Raw genomic sequence first — 19,767 nt, 5'->3', positions numbered from 1 at the left:
ATTATCTTGCATGATAACACTAATATTTTTTTTAGTTGTTTAGTTTGATCCTTTAAAATTTAATAAATGAAGAAGTTCTTTATTTTTAAATTGAAATTATTTATAGCTCTAAAATTTACAATTTTTCTATCTTACTTTGAATATAAGTAGGCGTTCAAATTTTGGAAACAAATTATTAATTCTTAGAACTGAAATAATTTCAAAAAACTATGAGCATTTCTTATGACCAATTTATCAAGTATGCAATGGATTTAAAAGCCCATTCAGATTTAATAGATGATAATTGGATAATCAGTGAATATGTTAATCCTTTGGTAATTAACTTTATAATCAAACCTAGCATGTATATTTTTTATATATTCTCATTGTGTTGACGATTTTTATTTTTTTTTTTAAATTAAACAAATAATTAGCAATATATAAGCCTGTTGTAACAAAATTTAGATAAGTACTATTTTTTTATTTTCATATAGGTATGAGAAAATTTTAAGTTATAACTATTAGTACAATAATGTTGGGACTAGTTATCAAGTTATCATCAAAAATTACTTTATATTTCGAAATGATAAATTTTAATTCAAACCTATGTAAGTCAATACACAGGCATGCTAACAAGGTGCTAAATATGTTCAACTATACCTTGACAAATTAAAGGTTTTTTTTAGCAGTAGTCCAATGATATAAAAATTTCATATCTATAATAGCATTTAATTTTAAATTCAATAGTATGTATTTTGCAAGGTTTCATTTCATGAATTGTAAAATTGTTATTCTTTATCATGGACTACTGGCCTATTTTTACCTGAAAATTTTTAAGATAGGAAGCTTATATTAAAACATTTGTTGTAATTTTTTTTAAGTTCCTTTAAAATCTTAGCTCTTTTAGCTTCCAGAATACATTTATGTCAACTATGATTGATAAATATTTATTAACCGTAGTACAAAAAGTTATGGATGATATATGTTATAATGTGATTTCAACAACTATAGATTAAGATTTGTTAATTAACATGAGTTTTATTATTTTTAATAGACTTTAAATAGTTATCTTTTACCTTTAAAATGTAAAAATAAAAAAATTATGATCTGGAGGGGAGTAAAGAAAAGTCACTCACTCATGACTTAATTGATTAGCAAAAAAATAAATTATTTTAAGGGCCCCTATTACTATAGTAAACCCCAAACTAAATTTGCGAACACTTATGATTCAATGAAAAATTAAATGTGAAATATTTTCTAATATAGAAAAAGATTACTGAAATCAGATAAATTTTGTAAATTAATTAATTTGTGGCTATTTATAAGAAAAATGTTTTCTTTAAAAATCAATGAAGACATCTTTGACTTATGTTTTGATTATTTAAAATCATTGAGGTTAACTGGTTCTTGGGGAGTAATTTTTATGATAAATATAAAAATGATGTGTAGATAAGACAATTTCTATTTTTAAATCTATTCATGTTTTTCATTAAATTGTACAATGTGTATCCAAAACACTGTTAAATCGAATGAAGTAAGGTCTACTAGCATTTTATTTTTATCATTTCATGTTGCGACTGAATCCCCAAACATTTTACACAATAAAAAATTTAAAATTATCGTATTTTTTTTTTTTTTCATCAGATTTAGTATAAAAATATCAAAATTTTGAATAATATGCCCTTTGATTTAGAAAAACACATAAATATGCAAAATAAGCCAAAAACCTCAAAATATGCAAAAACATGCAAAATAAAACTTCAAATATATAACCATGGTACCTTAAAATTGATTTCTATATTATCTAGCTTTAAATACAACTTAGCAAGATTGATATGCAAATACATTAACTTCCGAGCCCTGTATATCATAAAATAATAATGTATATACTAAATATCATTTAACATTCAACATTAATAAAATGGAATTTTTTAAGAGTCAAATACTATAGAATTTATGGAAACTTCTGAGACAATATTATTCTTTTCCTAAAAAAGATGGTGGAAAGACAAGACAATCTTCAAGAGAAGCCAATAGAATCTAGACATTATGCCTTGCGTGTTTTTTTTTTTTTTATAATAGGGCTTTGCACTTGTGACAAAATTATATTGCAATCATTTTTATCCTGGGTCTTGTAAATCATATAGATAGTCCTGTAGTAGAAAACTACATTTCAAGGATTACTAAATTTGTGTTGAAGGGTCAAAATTGAGTGGTGACAATGTGAAAATTGAAATTTTGTGAGGAAAACATTTTTTTAGAATGAACTAGAGCATTTGTATTATCTCACATGGTTATATTCAGTGGTGTATGTACAAGAGAGGTTTTTGTGTACATTCCCCAAACCAAAAATTTCTTATAAAAGTTTTTTAATACTCTAATTTTTACACTCTGAAATTTTAGTATTCAAATATGATAATTTAATTATATAAAGTTTTATGTATAATACATATTAATTACAAATTTTTATTCATTTCGTAGACTTGTCTATTCTAAAGTAAAATGATAAATTAGTTTTATAAATATTACCTATTCTTATCTTTTAAAGTAAAAAGATAATATTATCAACACCTATAATCTAATTTTTAGGTGAGTAAAATCTAATTACGGGAGAGTTAAAGCTTTCCATCCAATGCTTATTTTTAGTTTTAACTTAATTGAGGAGGGAATGTTAGAAATTCGATATTTTGACCTTTTAATTTCAATAATGTTGTAAATTTGGCTATCCGGAGTTTACTCAATACTTGGTTTATACACACTTTTTTACTAGGTTTTTAGTCAGTACTCAGTACATTTATTTACTACATGGAACATCTCTAATTTCTACTATTACTGTTCTAATAATAAAATATTTAAAAAATTAATTGATGATTATGTTTTAATAATTTAGGAAAACAAGATTGTAAAATATCTTTCAAAAAATCAAGTCTTAAAAGCAAAAAAATGTGATATAGATGAAAGTGGTTCAGGTAAAAATATTTTATGTTGAAAATTAAATCTTCAGCTTATCAATTGAGTTAATAAGCATTCCAGTAGTTTTAAATTGTAATTAAAATTATTGAATGAATTATTATTATTGAAGAAAAGATACTTAACTGAGGTTTGAATGGATAATAAATAAATACGACTATAAATCCATTATGTGTAAATAACTTTTTTAAAAACCGGATAAATGATTACAAAACTTTTATTGATGATATTTTAAACATTTGTCTTTCTAACAATATAATTTTTTTGGAAATCCAATTATTAATCATACTTATTAATATGGTCTTAAAAATCATCAAATTTTTTATAATGTTATTAAAACTTTCTAGTAGTTATTAGGCATTAAGCAGAAATCATACAATTTTCTATAAAAATGTCTGATTATATAGTTTTTTTGTATAATAAAAAATACTCATATCGTTCTTAATCATTTTAATTTAAGCTTTTTTTAATGTGATTTAAAAAAAGAAAATATTCTAGTGACTTATCCTCCTGGAGTAATAACTTCTAAAGTAAAAAATCATGTAGATTGTTTCATTTATGGTAGTAACGCACTCAATCATAAAAAGTGTTCCAGAAATTGTGTGAAATAGGCATTAGGATTAAACACAGACCCAAGGTGTTGTAGAGACAAACTTTACCACTAGGCCACTTATGTTTCAGATTCCTATACAATTTTCATATAGGTTGATAATGGCTGAAAGAAGCCCGTTTTTGTGTCAGTAGATATGTTAAATTTCTTTTAGTTTTTTCAAATATGCATCAAAGTTTTTTAAAGCAGTTATTTTAATCACTGTTAGATATCAGTCAATAGTAATCTAAAAAATACCACAACTCCATTACACTGGACTATATCTAACTTTTTTTTAAACTACCTATATATATATATATATAAATTTGGAACTGGATCATAGAATGTATATAGTGTGTTATCATTTCCTTATTTGAATTTACAATTTTTTTATTTTATTCCTTCTTATTTTTTAGAATATGATAACACAAATACTTTACTTGATATAATGTGTGAGTACCATGTTCTATATAGTCCAACTTACTGTTGTCCAGATTTATACTTTAATATGTGGTTCACAGGTAATTGTAAATTTTCCCTTACAATATTATTCATAATAATTTTTATTATATCTTTAGATGGAAGATTACTGTCATTAGAAAATATTTGGTCTTTAGTAAATTTATCATTAAAAAATAGTTTAATCGCAGATAAATGGAATGCTATAACACAAAAAGTGTGTTTGACCCTTTTTACTTAAAAATGAATGACATTTTATTCTAAATAATTTTTTTACTTTAGTATCATCCTATGAAAAATATTCCATTTTATACGTTGCATCCATGTAAGACTACAGAAATAATAGAACTTTTAAGTTCTTCAACAAACTTGTATACCAATGATGTTGAAAATAGGTATTTATAATATTTTGTTTTGTATTAATTACTTTTTGTGTATATTTCATATGATTACTTGGGGATAATTATTTCCTTGTTCCTTATTACAGTTAATTGATAACATATACTTGCACTATAGAAGGTAACTATTACAAGTATACTTTTTATTTTTAATGATAACATTTTTAAAATGATTATTTAATGAACATTTTAAAAATAGCCATTAAAAAAAAGTGTAATTCTTAGCTTACTTCCAGAATACAAAATATAAATTAGTGCAATTATAATATTAAAATTTATGTCTTATGGTGGGGATTCAAGTTTGGCTTAATAGAAATTTTAATATTTGTTATTAAATAATAAAAATTTAAATGCACATATCTAACAAAATATGGAATACAATAATTGTATTCCAATTTATACCAATTAGCTAAAAAAGACAATTAATTATTAATTGCCTTTTTTAGCTAAAATTATAAATAAAAGTAATAGAAGTATTACTTGAAATAATTTTTTTTTTTTTTTTTAAAAAATATTGTTTACTTTATTTTTAATGTATTTGATGCTGTAATTATATATTATTTAATTTTTTTTATAGCTGCAGTCCATTAATAGCTTGGTTAAGCACTATCAGCCCTCTAGTTGGTCTTAATGTTGATTTGTCTTATGGTATTCATAAAAAAAATATACTATAATAGTAATATTGACATTTTTTAATAAAAGGGTAAGATTATTAAAAACCACTTAAAAATACAGATTTTGAATTTCTTTATTAATTATTTTAATTGAATATTGCAAAATATACATTAAATAATAGTTTAAAAGTAAAAATAATATAAATTTAACACTTATATTATAAAATAAATATACATCAAGTTAACTTAATATATTGCTATACAATAATATTTAATTTTAAGCAGCTGCTGCCAATTATTTTATGCACTAATAATAGGATTTTCAAATTTATGTTTATTTATTTATTCCACATTCAAATATTAATTTTAACATAGCATATGTAACAGTTACAATTGCAATACAAATAACAATTAATAAAATTAAATCTTTTTATTAAGATAATTACATATTTCAATACTAACACAGTACTTTAAATAACTCAATAAACAATTTTCTTTAGAAAATGTAACTAAGCATTCATAATTATTGTTTAACAAAGATAATCCTATCTAGTTATTTTTAGTCTGTGTTAATTTATTTTGTCTGTTTAATACTTCTTGTCCAGCTTCTTTAACTTCATTCCATGTCACTTCAATATCTTCAAGTTGGGTATAACGCGAACATATAGCCATCCGTAAAAAGAAAGTTCCTTTCACTTTTGATGGTACCATATACACTTTACCTCTATCATTAATTTCTTTTAACAATATTTCATTGAGTTCATTGGAACCCTAAAAAATAAAAAACATATTATGCTATTAAAAAAATAAATGATACAAATTATTCAGATGACATAAATTATCATAAAAAATTCATAAATAAATATAATCAATATAATTACTGATATTTCTTACTTTGATTCTAAAGCATACCAGTCCCATTGTAGTCTCATTGAAAAGTTCAAAGTTAGGGTCACTTTCAATTCGACTAGAAAATTCATGTGCAAGTCCTATATCTTTCCTGATAGATTTTTGTAAATTAGTTACCCCTAGAAGTCGAAAAACAAACCACATTTTTAATGAACGAAATCGACGACCTAATGGGATTTGCCAATGCTAAAAAAATATATTATAAATATTTTTATTATTAATTTGATATAAAATAAAATATTTACTCTATAGTCTGGCATTTGTCCTTCAAGTTCATGTTTCAAATATAGTGGGTCTACGTTAAAAGCGTTAATCACATAGTTTGGATTTCTTAACCACTAAATAAAAAATTATCAAACCAAATAATTATTTGACTTCAATTAAAATTTAATTTTTTTTTCTAATTTAAAAAAGGATTAAACAAGTAATATTTACCATTGCTGAACAATCGAAAGTAACTTGCAGCCATTTATGAGGGTTAAAGTTATAAGAATCGACTAGTTCTATTCCTTTTAAGTAATATCTGTATTCTGGGCAAACAAATGCTGAACCTAAATGATTATAAACAATTAGTAACTAATCATTAAAATATTAACAACTATTGTTTATTAATATATAATTAAAATTTTATAACTTTATTATTCATCACTAACTGAATTTTATACTATGCAGTGCGTAGCATGCATTAATGAATAAAATTAGTATTATTCAATTTATTACACAATCCTTATATTGAACAAAATCTATGAAATGCTTCTATAAAATTCTGTACCATACAATAATAATAATACTAATTATAATTTTAAGAAATTTAATGGCTGACAGGATCAAGTATATTGCATATTTAATTTATAAAATAACAAATTACATCATTCATCTCCATAAATAAACTCAATATTTTGTTGATACACTTATGTATAATATTTTAATAACACATGGATAAATAATTTTCATTTTATTATAAAATAAATAACATGATAGTTATAAATATGAAAAATTTTAATTAAAAGGCTCACTGCAACAACTAAGCAAATCTACTTTTTGAAAATTAATTTTTATACACAATATTATATAACAGATAATGCTCTAAATATAGGTACAATAACAGATATGTCCGATCATTTTTTACCGAGTTGTTGCAAAAACTATTTCATATTGATTGCTACATCTTAAATTAAACCAAATTTGATACTTCCCTCTTTCTTTTTCTTCTATAATATTATACAATTGAAGAGAATTTTAACTTACCAGCATAAGCGGCGTCCACATGAACCCAAATCTTTTCCTCATTACTCACTACAGCTATCTCATCCAAACGGTCAAAAGAACAACAACTTGTTGTACCTAATGTAGCTACCACAAAGAATGGAATGAGCCCTTTTTTGCGGTCCTCTGTGATAGCATCTTTTAAAGTTTCTCCTCTGAGTTTGTGTTCAGTGTCTGTATCAAGTGCTCGCAACAAGACACCCCCCAAAAGACCTGCTCGTTCAACTGATGAATGAGACAATTGTGAAGAGTAAGCTACCAATTTCGGAACAATTTCTCCATCAGTTAATTCTGAATTTTCAGCTTTGATAGTCTGTAGAGCTTTTGCTTTGGCACCAAGCAATGCAACAAGTGTAGCTTCACTAGCAGTACCCTATTATAGTTAAAATATATTTATGTACTTGGTTACTGTTTATAATGGTTAAGGTACAATCTGCTTTATAGTCAAATAGATGAAGGCTTGGAGTAGTTTATCAAAATTTCAGAAAAAATTAATTTAATATAATTATTAAAACTACAGTGCTTATTCTATAATGTATTCTAAAATATTATTCACATATATTAATTGCTAAGGCAGAAGTATAATTAAGAAATTATAGAATAAATCATAAATAATTATTCAGTGCTGATATAATTTTTTTCATTTCCCCTTTCCTAAAAAAATCTTAAACACGTGCCAAATTATTTGAAAGTTGTTAAGAGGTATAAGATTTCCATTTCTATCTCATTTTCCCCATAACATAATTTTAATAACTTATGATGATTCATTTTGATGTGTTTATATTGTATATTTTTTCAAATTCAATTATCAATGTAATATTATACAGTGTTCAGTAAGTAAGGAAACATGTAAATTGTTACAAACAATAAGAACAATAGAAACCCATTTTCTTATTTACTGAACATTCAATATTTTATTTATTCATATATGTAAGGGTCATTAATACCCATAAAAAAATACTATTTTTTGAAACTATTAAGCTGTATAGAATTGTTTTTAATAATTATTTTTTATTTATAAGTCATAATATTAATTTAAAATTAATGATATAAAAATAATTTGATGAATATTTTTATAGTGTAATACTAATGTTAAGTGCAGTTTCAAAATGCATAGATTTTATTTTTTACTTTTAAAACAATATTAATGGTAATGAGAAACTTATTCTATTTATTTTAAATAAAAATAAAAGCATTGTGTAATATTTTTAAAGGCACCTGAATAACTCCACCACCGCCTTGTCCAGCTGAAGCCAAAAAGAATTCTGGTAAACCAATCATTTTGGCTAACCAATCCATCATTACCACTTCCAATTCAGTACACGCAGGACTTGAAATCTAAACAATTTAATGAGATTTTAGTATTCTATGAGGTAATTTTTAACATAATTACTTTATGTCTCTATTAACTATTTGTTTATTATACGAGAAACAATCTTGTTTTACCCTTTATAGTTCATTGTTTATATTTTTATAATTTGTAAAGAGTATGTGTTTAGCGTTGATAATGGTAACATTGTTTCCGAAATACGTATCCGCGACTTTTCATTAATTTTTTTTTGTGGCTTTGAGTTTAATATTTTTAATATTTTTTAGTTTTTTAAATTAATAATATTTTTAATATAGTTTTAATTTTACTTAATTAATTAGCCACAAGTGATCAATTTTTATTATATAATACATCTATTAAATATACGGAGATTTTATTGATAATAAATACAATTTTTTCGTTTTATTTTTATATAAGCTCTACAAGACAAACACTAGATACAATAAATGAAAAATAGTTGATCCTATATTAAGTTTATAATAGATGAGAAAATAAAAATAAATTGAAAAGAATTGATAATCAGTCAAATAAAGTTTTCTGATAATCAATTATTTATGTATCATTTTTTAACGTTTGTAAGGTTTTATTTTCTAAGTATACTTCTCAATCTTCTCAATAACACTTCTTTTCTCTTTAGGATTTACATAGAAGATTTTTATGATTAAAATAAATTATTATGAACATAACAAAATTATTAGAATTGAAGTTAATATAATTATACTATTAGTGGTTTTATTAGTATTGTTGTGTAAATATTCTATGCTCAATCTTGAACTGCTCACATCTTGTAATAGTTCAACTATTATAAACTATTATTAGTGGTTTGAACGTTTACCCATTTGCTTATGATATAAATCTGTAATATTACCAGACATGCTTGTAAAAAGTTTTCTTTTGTAGAATACTACTTGTGAAAACTTATGTTCTTGACAATAGTTGATTTGAATAATTTCATGTTGATTATCCGTATTATATTTGGTAGTAATATTAGTTGTAGTTAATTCAGATGTATTGTAAGAATTAACAGAATCGTAATATATTATGAGCATATTAATAGAACAGTATTTTTACACGTTTATACACATTTATTTTTAGTGTCATAATTTAGGTTTGTCAGGGGGTAATCTTACTTGTAATCGTATTATTGATTGATTGAGATATAATTTGGCGAATAGATCATGGTTTTACTCTTTACTAAATTATGGTTTTAACCTTCTTTGTACAAAACTTATTTAAAAGTACAATTTTATTCTTTTTAACTTTTACGCTGCGAAGAAAATTTATTATTTTATTAAAGTATGTAACGAGTAATTTATTTAAATTTGCAATTACCCACGAAAATCCAATGCAGGCAATAGCATCACTGAGTATATCAGCTACCATAGCTGGGTAACTATTAGCTGTGGGGAAATAAGCATGGAACCTTGGAGAATGCCAATGTGTCACCTATAATAACATGAAATTATTGCATTAAATTATGTGTAATATTTATAAGTTTTGATTAGTCAATATGTAGTAATTTTATTTAGAAGTTATCGATGATTTGGACAAAATTACAATGAGTCATAAAATTTTAATTATTCATGAAAATGAATTTGTAATATGTTATAATCGAGTTATCAAAATCTCTTGGTTTTTGGACGTAGTTTTTGTCTTATTGTTATTTTTTGACCTAATAGAAATATTTAAAACGTATAGTATAATATTATAGTATGTATATTATATTACATATTATTAGGGTAGGCATTTGGAATATTTGTCTGGGATTAACTCAGTAGCTAATTTTAGAGCATATAATATGTTATTAATATTAAGTCTTCATTTATAGAAAATAAAGAAAAATTGTGTTTGTTTTATTAACTAAAATTCTTCTATTTTATAAATAATTATGAAATAAAATGGTTTATTTTATTTAAGATTAAACATATAATTAATAATGTTGCTTACGCCCGGCATGATCAATTTTTCGATATCAGTCATAACATCTTTCCAGTCATCAGGGTCGTTTGGTGCTTCAGTAGGTAATAGAGGACGCAGATAACCAGGTTTTACCGATGATAAAACTTTTCTAAAAAAAATTATTAATAATAATATTGTGTTTCATAAAGTAATTGAGTGTATTATTATTAATATTTATTATTTTTAAAAACTGTTAATTTTATTTAAATAAATTTATTTATTGATATTTTTTATTTATTTAATGTATAAAATTTTGTTTTTTGATAAGTACCTTTCTCTTATATTTTCCAAATAATTACCAACGTATTCAATCATACTTGAAGAAAATTCTTTAAACTCCTTAAACTCCATCTTAATGTCAATCTAAAAATACATAATATAAAATGAACTCTTAGTAATTTGGTTAATAAACTATGCAAACTTGGACTTAATTGTACTAACTAATTTGATAAATATTACTATAAAAAATTTTAAATATCATGGTCTTTAGGTATTTAACGAATTTGTATTTAATTACAATGTTCTACTAAAATTTATCGTATTAATATATATTAATGGGATCAAAGTAACATTTTTTATCTTATGATACAATTTTTCAATGAATTTATCAATGTTTTTGTAAGTTCCCATTTTCCATATTTCGTTTACAAAAAAAGTAAATGAATTTTGAATTTAAATAATGTAATGAGAAAAAATCATTTTTCTATTAATTTTTCATGAGGAAAAATTTGTTTAAATATGATCTTAAAACTGTTCTAACATCGTTTTATATTTATTTTTACTGTGTAATACTAATGCTGTTTTACCATTGTAAGTATTCTAATTAATATCGTATTAGTTAGGGTTAGTATGTCACTTGTGAAAAATAATTTTTCTGAATTTTTAATTATCAATTAATTAAAAAATCTTATATGTATATGCTGCATAATAAATGATAAGGAATTTCGTATGGCTATTCAACTATTTTAAGTATAAAATCTCAGGAATCAGTAAGATAATCCTGCGTAAAGAGGACATTATCATTGTATCATTTCAGTCATTTCATTGTTACCGCTAGACTTTCGAAAACATAAAATTGCTTTTAAGTGTTGGAATGATCCACACACAAGGCCAATCGAGTAAAAGTCAAACTCTTGTTGGGAATACACGGGCGGTCAATATGTATAACATTGCGTTATGGAATCAGATAAGTATACTCTTACATTGTGCAATGACAATTTCCTTGTACAAATAACAAATATACATGTCCTTAACCCGTTTAGGCTTTATAATATAATTACTAATTTTTAGCTACAGGGATAACACAGGTCGTGGTGAAAGGTCTTTACCTTCTTTTAATAGTTTTCTTAAAGACATCGCGCACGAATGAAGGCGTATCTTTCCCTTTAATTTGTACTTATCGATGACTTTTGTATACGTGGGCGTTAACGACCTTTATCCGTGGACGAGATTTAATGAATCTATAAGTTCAAGTTTGTTATTATACAAATTGAATACAGTTATCTTTCATATTTTTTCCCGCCTGAAACTTCACTTCCACACTTGATTAGTTAATAAAACAAACACTTATTTATAATATCTTTCCTTATTTTAAAAAGTAATATTATTAAAATCTTTACAAAAAAAAAAAATAATCGCTATAAATTCTAGCAGAATAATTATTTTTCGAATTGCTATCAATTTTATTTTATATTATATAATCATTAAAGTAGATAGTTAAAACTAGCTTTTGCTACAATCCTTTTGTATGAATTGACATTTGTTCTAATTCAACTAACTGTAGTACTCGGTATTAGCTAACCGTTAAGTTAAAAAAAAAAAAATGAAAGGATTCAAATTAATTATTAAAATTTCTGCAATGACAACACTGTAATGATTGTCATCAATTGGCCTGGTTTTAAAAATTAAATCAACTCGATACAAAAAATTCTCAGCTGTAATCAATAAATCAAGGATATAATTATTTGATCAATTAAAATATTTCTCAATTATTAATTCAAACTACTAAAATTTTTACTAATAATTTATTTCTTCAAGTTTTTCTACAAAATGAATTATTTGTCTTTTCAGTATTTGGAAGTAATAGTTAAAAATGATTGATGAGAAAATGTATTAAGAGGCAGTGACTCGCATCTATTAGCTTATCGGAAATATTAAAATCAATGAAATGCTTATTTAACTTTGTATCGTCAATTAAAGATTATATTAATATTTATATTCCTTGAATATTATCAGGGACAATTTTAAATTTGACATTTAATATATTTTTAAATATAATAAAAAGGTTATTATAATAGGAAGTAGAATAATATCTGTTCAGCTTCTGATAAATTTCTTTCATGTTTACTAGAAAAAAATGTTAATTAAACAGTGGTAGTAACCTACTTTTATTGAGAAGGGATATCTTAAATATAATATATATATATATAGGTTCACCACTATCGCGATATTAATGACTTAGTTTCGATGTTGCTAAAAACTTAAATATTATTAATACTACAAAAGTCAATATACTTTGCAAAAACCAATTAAAAAATATTCTGCACATAGTTGGTGTCATTAAAAAGTCTTGAAATAACAGTGGCGTAATTTGGGTCACAATTGCCCCTTCAGATGTTTGATTTTAATTATGATTTTGTTATTTATTTTTAAATTCTGTACTGCCTGTCTTTCCTCCAAAATGGACTCCAAGTTGCGTAACTACAAGTAACAGTTTTATTTTTTAAATCGGTTATTAAAAATTGAAAATGTTTGAAAAACCGTTGTCAATATGTTTCTTACGAAAGGTTAAGACTTTGAAGTCGAAATATATTTTTTCGAGATACGACCCTTTTGTACTGTACAATATTCGTAAAAATGAAAGCAAAATAATAAAAAAATCTAAAGAAAACAACTCTCATGACTAACTTATTACATCAATAACAAACGTGATGCAGAGTTAAATCGATTTATGAAAATAATTATATGAATTTTATTAATTTACAAAAATAAATCATTAAATATAAAGGTCAAAACGAATAACTATTTTATTAATTATAAATTTATTACTCCTACAGTACTAAAAAAGACTGGAGTAAGTATTAAGTTTACTTCCGTAGATTTAACTACTAGTGAAAGGGTTTAAAGCTGTTAACGATATAATATACTGAAATATCCGACCTTACTTTAAATGTAGTCCAAGGTGGTTAAAAACGAGTTTATCCGATCTAGTTATTTTATTTATCATTTATATTCTAAAATATTTGGAAATTACTACTTTGCTCTATTTGAATTGAAATATTTGTTTAAATAATTGATTGATAAAAATTGTGTGAATAGATATTAGTTTAAACAAAGTACCGATATCAACATTTGTAATTTTTCTTTATAAATGCCAACAAATGGTTATTTAATTGTACGATTCTATTGCATTACATTAGAATAAAATTAGAAAATATTAAAACCATGTGTATGTGACTCTTCAATAACGATTTTGACTTGTACGGAAATAATTGTGAGAAGTTTCACAATTTTACCGCGATCAATCTATTCAAGTATATGCTTAAATATTTCGAGAAATCGTTGAAAAAAGGCCTCATTTAAAAATGTAATTAATGTTAGGCTACAAAGTTATTAGTGTTAAGCTATTTGTTAACCACTTTTAGTTGATTTTTTTCTCTTTGTGTTTCGGTAATAGTAAAAATAAGAATTTTATTTAATCAAAATAATGTACTGTTCTTAAACATTTTTATAAAAAAAATATTTTGACAGTGATAATGATTAAAAAGGTTTTGTTAAACAAGTTGCATTTGTAAACTCATCATGCAAACCCTTCTTGAATAATTAGTTATAATTTATACTGCCGTGATTTCATTAGGAAAAACACATATCAAATCACTCGAGTGATTTATAGTTTGATTATGAAGTGCCCACTGCCTCAAGTCCCGAAAATATAATGCTCAGTATCTATAGATAATTCAAATCATTGTGTTATTTTCATTAAAGATCCAAATAAAGCGTTTTAAATGGATAAATATAATTATTATAATAGTTTATATACTAATTGTTATAAATTATAAAACTGGTTTAACACATATATTTATTAAGGAGACAAATAATGAATTGAAATCACTAACTGTTATATAAATAACTTTTACTTACCTATTGGACGACGAGTATTGGAAAAATATATTTCTGTGGTTGTTGCGGGAGGCTTAGTTGAATGAACATTGGCGGACAATCGGTCGGTGGCGGGCAGATTTAAAGCTACAAGTGCGCTCTGCCGTCGAGGTAACTACACAGAAGCTGTCGCCGACACAATTTGATGTGATTTGAACGACTGTGGAGTAGGTGGTGCACTTTTACAGTAGGAGTGCGGCGAGAAGGGACTAATAATATGGGTTTTATTCGTAGAATAATGCGAACGTTCCGTTCTCTCTCGTGTGCTGTCTTTTCTTCCGCTACCGGATAAGAGCCTTTTGCAATTGTTTCTGGTATCAATTGTATGGGGTTTTTTTCAAAGTCCAATTTTCGTTTATCCCCTTAGGTTGATGATTTTAGATTTTAATCGCCCGAATTAAACAAATCAGTAATGAGAAAGTATGTCATTATTGTGTTCTACTAATATTTGCCATAAACTTTAGTTAATGTTTTATTTGAAAAACAAAAACTTAGAAATAATATCTTTTGACAATGCGAACAAATTAAAGTGAAGGTATCTTTTCCCGAGAAAATGAAAAACATTATCGCTTGAAAACTGAATAGTTGGGACTTATTTGGGATTCCGGCACTACATAACACAATATAATAATATCTAGCTATTTCTATCCATTAAAAACTGATGTAGAGTTATTGGCTAATGATTTTTTCATTGTTCTTGTTACTTTTGTGTAAATACAATAAAGGAAGAAAAGAACATTTTTATCATTACCATCATAAATCATTACAATCAAACTTTATGGTTAGAGTATTTTTGAGCAAAATCTGATCTGAATCTGATTTTATGACCGTAATATTTATACAGTTTTAAATACTAAAAACATTTTCAAATGAATACTGTTAATTATAATCAGAAAAAATTATATACAAAAAAATATGTATATATTACTGAATATTTAATGAAGATACTGTTATTTATGGCCATCTCTAAATTAATTAACTTTAATACGCTATTTGTAAATTATCAAAGATGAAGACACAACTTTTTGAGTTATATAATCGTTACTGTGTTCAACAATGTTATAATTATTATCAAAAATTAACGCACATTATTAGCTGAAATCGCCCCATAACTAGTGTTTATATTGCGTCAGTTAAAGAAAGACATAATATAATCTACATTTGAAATTAATTACATTTATTACTGTTTTTATAATATCCATTAGTAAGCATAAGGTCATTAACAATTTCTTGATTATCAAGTATAGTAGAATAGAGTCGTTCAAAAATTAAATAATTATGTAAACATTCTGTAATATATAATCCTGCGTGATAAGGAGTGTTGAATGTGGTAATAATCTAAATCATGGTCAAGGTATTATTAAAGTAATTTAGATTTAATTTGATTTATTGTCTTATGTTATTACTTAATGCATAATTTTGAATAATTTATTACATTTATTGATTTTGATTAGAGGAAATTAATTTAGACTTATTTTAAAGTATTCGCTATAGTTTTAATTTTGTATTTCATATTATGTGTGTTTAACTTTATTGAATCCCGATGACATAAAACTTAACAAACGAGTCTGACTTTTTCATTTCATTTTGTTTTCGACAGTATATATTAATATGCTCTGGCAAGTAAGTATAATGTTGTCATGTAATAAACGTGTGTAATTTTTTATTTTCTGAAACTGATTTAGATCTTGTGATCAAGTACCTATTATTCAATTTCTTATTACAATAACTACATTTTTACCAAATTCCGTAAAAAATACAATATTTGACATTAAAATATCTTTACACAAATATGGAGACTAAATACTACATCTTTTTAAACTAATAATTATTTTAACATATTTTAATTTAATTTTAGACATATAAGTGACAAATTAATCGACTCTGTTTATAAATCAATTATTAATTATTTTACTGTTCATTTTTTTTTATTAAACAGGATACGATAATTTTAACCTATTACATAAAAGTGTACAATATATTTTTCTAAAATTTAAAAATTAATTTATTAGCAAAAGTAACATTAACATATTAATTTATAATGTTCTGACGAAAAGCTTCAGTATATACTTTGTTAGTCTGCTTTTTTTATGACGCTTATGAATGTATTTTGTGAGTAGTGTAATACCAAATTTAAAGATTTTAAGCTATAAAAATTAAATTTGATTGAATCTCAAGTTATGGTTTATTAAATAATTTCGGGTAAGGTATGTAATAATTTTCTTTCGTTAATAAGAATAATCTTGTAGATATCACATAATAGATATATATATATATTTATCGTGTCACATGTAAAAGTATATCCTCTAGGCAATATTCAATGTTACCGGAACAATATTGAAGTTTCTTTTAATATTAATGTCATAATAATAGTGTAGTAAAGATGATTCTCTTCGACACAAAAGTAATATATCTGATGATTTTTTTAATTGAAATGCACTTGGTCTTAGAATACAATAATTTAATGGCAACGATAGTTATGCAATACAACTAGTATTGAGCAATTTCTGCAATAGTGTTAAACTACTTGTTCACAATATATAGATTTAAAATTTTAAATATCATCAAATATTACCTACTCAGTAAACTTATACATAATATTACAGGGTTGGCCTAAAAACCTGAATTCTGTTGACGACCTTACGAGTTATACCTTTTTAGTTCTTAATTAAAATTCCCAATTCTTGTAATCGTCAAAGTAATTTATTATACGAAATGTAAAGAAAGAGTTCCTCAAACAAAAATGAAAAATACCTACAAATTTCTAATCAGACTTTGATTGAGTAGTTCCCAATTAACAGGAAATATGTGTATTGATATATCCATCTATTTTAAATATTGGATGGTAAGTGTTGAATACAGCTTCATTTATGTTGTTAACTTGTCTTTATTTACACAAGACTCGCATATTATAATTAGATTTACAGCAGATCCGCTTTGACTAAACGGAGTTTAAAATGTAGGCGATGTGGAATGAAATGCTTTTACTGATTTTCGAGGCGGAAGTTCGCTTTAGCAGTCATCGAATTCGCGTTTTAACTATAAAAGAGAGAAAATAAATATACTAGTAAGGATTTAAAGTGATGAAAAGCAAAAGATAACGCCAAGATGAATCTATTACCCACACAAACTCATTTGATGATAACAAATAGAAGGGATTCAAAACCGTACTTTGTGTAAAAGATAGATGATCTATTTATCTAGTAACTGTTTTAATTTTCAAACTTTTGATCTAGGAAAACCATAATTATCATTCTCATAAATATTTTGGAAATAAAATTAATTCACCATATTGTTATAAGTTGGTTTTTTATTATTTTCAAAATTAGAAAAATGTACTCGCAATAATATAAAATATAAAAATTAATGTAACTTGTAAAAGTACACCAGACAAACAATTCTTTTTTATCATTTTTTTTTATGTAATAATATTTTTATTAGTCAAAAAAGAAATTTAAACTGTATCAATATTCTTTGTTGGATTTAGAAATACAATGACGAATATACGTCATCATTTTACAAAAATTTCACTAAATCTTTTCATCGTAATTCTTTTAATAGGTTTTAAACAATGTAGTTAAAATTATTAAGCTTTGAAATTAAAACCTATTAAATGATTTACAAATGTTACATTTTTTTCAAACATCGATAAAATGTATTAAATAATATAACTATAGACTATTTGTTGTGTACATAATAAATATCTGTCTTTGCAATCCAATATTATTTAATTTTAATAATTTCAAAGTGTGTAATTATCAAGTGTTAATCAGTTATCGCGCCATACTATTATTCTTAATTTGTGTATATCAACGATCTAGAAAGCNATATCTGTCTTTGCAATCCAATATTATTTAATTTTAATAATTCCAAAGTGTGTAATTATCAAGTGTTAATCAGTTATCGCGCCATACTATTATTCTTAATTTGTGTATATCAACGATCTAGAAAGCAATCATGCAAATGTATTATGTAATACGCCTAATTGCTGTTATACCCCACAGAGATATCTAAATACAATAATAATTTTATAAATAACATACTTTCTACATTGTACATGAAATTTTGTTTCCTAAATCACTTGCAATTTATAACAACATTTTAATTTTATGTCTATGGTTTTCATGATATTTAGTTTATGCAATCATTGTTATTGCTTTAATTATTTGATTTTAAGTACTTAAGTCCTGGATATATTTGAATTACTACCAGATTTACCAATAAAATCTGAATTTTTTTATTAAAACCAAAAATTCTTTCCATTTTAATACGTTTTATGTTTCAACCAATCTATGTATGAATATTTCGTTGAAAAGTTAATGAGATTAATGGACTTAATAAAAAGTTGGCGACTTGTATGAATAAAATATTTCGTATCTATTTAGTTTACCCACAACATACATTATTCAATAGTTCGTCCAGTATATATGCCAACCACTTGAATTTACTGTAACCCCTGCGATTTTTCTCGTGTAATTTTCTTCATTACTAAATTGTCGGAATGCGTAGCCAAGGCAACGGCATGATCTCAAAATGTACTAATGCAATCTCTAACACGGATGTTGGAAATTTAACCACTTATAAATAATGAGTAGGAAAAAATCTACAACATTTTATTAAAAAATCAAGTATATTGTTTATATGTCACTATGTTTTAGGAAATGCATTTCAAATTCTTCCAAATAAGCAAAGACGGCACTTTTGTTAATAGTTTTTATAATAAAAATTTAAAAAATTAATGTTCTAACGTAATAAGTTATGAACTTAATAATATGATTAACCCTATATCAATGATAATATGAATATATAATTACGTTTGAACTGAATGATTAACAATCAATCTAATATTTTTCAAGTAATAATACTGCTTGATAATATCTGTTTTATTATCAAATATTATTAAGCTAATAAAATATACCATAAGATACTAAGAATAAAATATAGTAGCTACACCCTCATATATTAACATGTCCAAACTAAAAAGCTTGGACGTGTTAATACATATAAAGGTTACATGACATAATACATGAATTTGCACTTTCCTTGGCATATATCATATATCATAGGTGTTAGGGACTAACGGCAATCAATAAAATTGTTTTCAATAAATATATGCTATACTTATTTATAGTAAAG

At 24.6% G+C, this 19,767-nt stretch overlaps 2 protein-coding genes across 4 annotated transcripts; one reads left to right on the top strand and one right to left on the bottom strand.

Moving 5' to 3' along the window:
* Window positions 1-68: 68 nt before the first annotated feature.
* Window positions 69-10,710, top strand: LOC126899432 (ubiquitin-like-conjugating enzyme ATG10). 2 transcript variants are annotated; one of them, XR_007702584.1, is made up of 8 exons: window positions 69-314; window positions 2,870-2,948; window positions 3,955-4,059; window positions 4,117-4,214; window positions 4,280-4,392; window positions 4,973-5,098; window positions 8,399-8,557; window positions 10,432-10,710. XR_007702584.1 is itself a non-coding variant. In XM_050674388.1 (7 exons), exons 1-6 carry the CDS (start codon window positions 210-212, stop codon window positions 5,067-5,069), a joined length of 597 nt encoding a protein of 198 aa, XP_050530345.1. In that variant the 5' UTR covers window positions 69-209; the 3' UTR covers window positions 5,070-5,098; window positions 8,399-8,682. The 2 variants fall into 2 exon arrangements, 1 of the variants encoding a protein (XP_050530345.1); XM_050674388.1 differs by lacking the exon at window positions 10,432-10,710 and having other exon boundaries at window positions 8,399-8,682.
* LOC126899409 (aromatic-L-amino-acid decarboxylase-like) lies at window positions 5,268-14,762 on the bottom strand. 2 transcript variants are annotated; one of them, XM_050674349.1, is made up of 11 exons: window positions 14,614-14,762; window positions 11,802-11,933; window positions 10,745-10,836; window positions 10,462-10,582; window positions 9,847-9,960; window positions 8,403-8,522; window positions 7,167-7,557; window positions 6,354-6,469; window positions 6,164-6,256; window positions 5,904-6,104; window positions 5,268-5,780 (listed from the first exon to the last, which is right to left on the bottom strand). In XM_050674349.1, exons 3-11 carry the CDS (start codon window positions 10,822-10,824, stop codon window positions 5,559-5,561), a joined length of 1,458 nt encoding a protein of 485 aa, XP_050530306.1. In that variant the 5' UTR covers window positions 10,825-10,836; window positions 11,802-11,933; window positions 14,614-14,762; the 3' UTR covers window positions 5,268-5,558. The 2 variants fall into 2 exon arrangements, with proteins under 2 accessions (XP_050530306.1, XP_050530305.1); XM_050674348.1 differs by lacking the exon at window positions 11,802-11,933 and having other exon boundaries at window positions 5,269-5,780.
* Between the last annotated feature and the right edge of the window lie 5,005 nt (window positions 14,763-19,767).

This window comes from Daktulosphaira vitifoliae, unplaced genomic scaffold (genome assembly GCF_025091365.1).
Source record: "Daktulosphaira vitifoliae isolate Bord-2020 unplaced genomic scaffold, ASM2509136v1 Scaffold_2, whole genome shotgun sequence".
NCBI classification, from domain to species: Eukaryota; Metazoa; Arthropoda; class Insecta; order Hemiptera; family Phylloxeridae; genus Daktulosphaira; species Daktulosphaira vitifoliae.
This window is presented reverse-complemented; position numbering and strand designations above follow the sequence as displayed.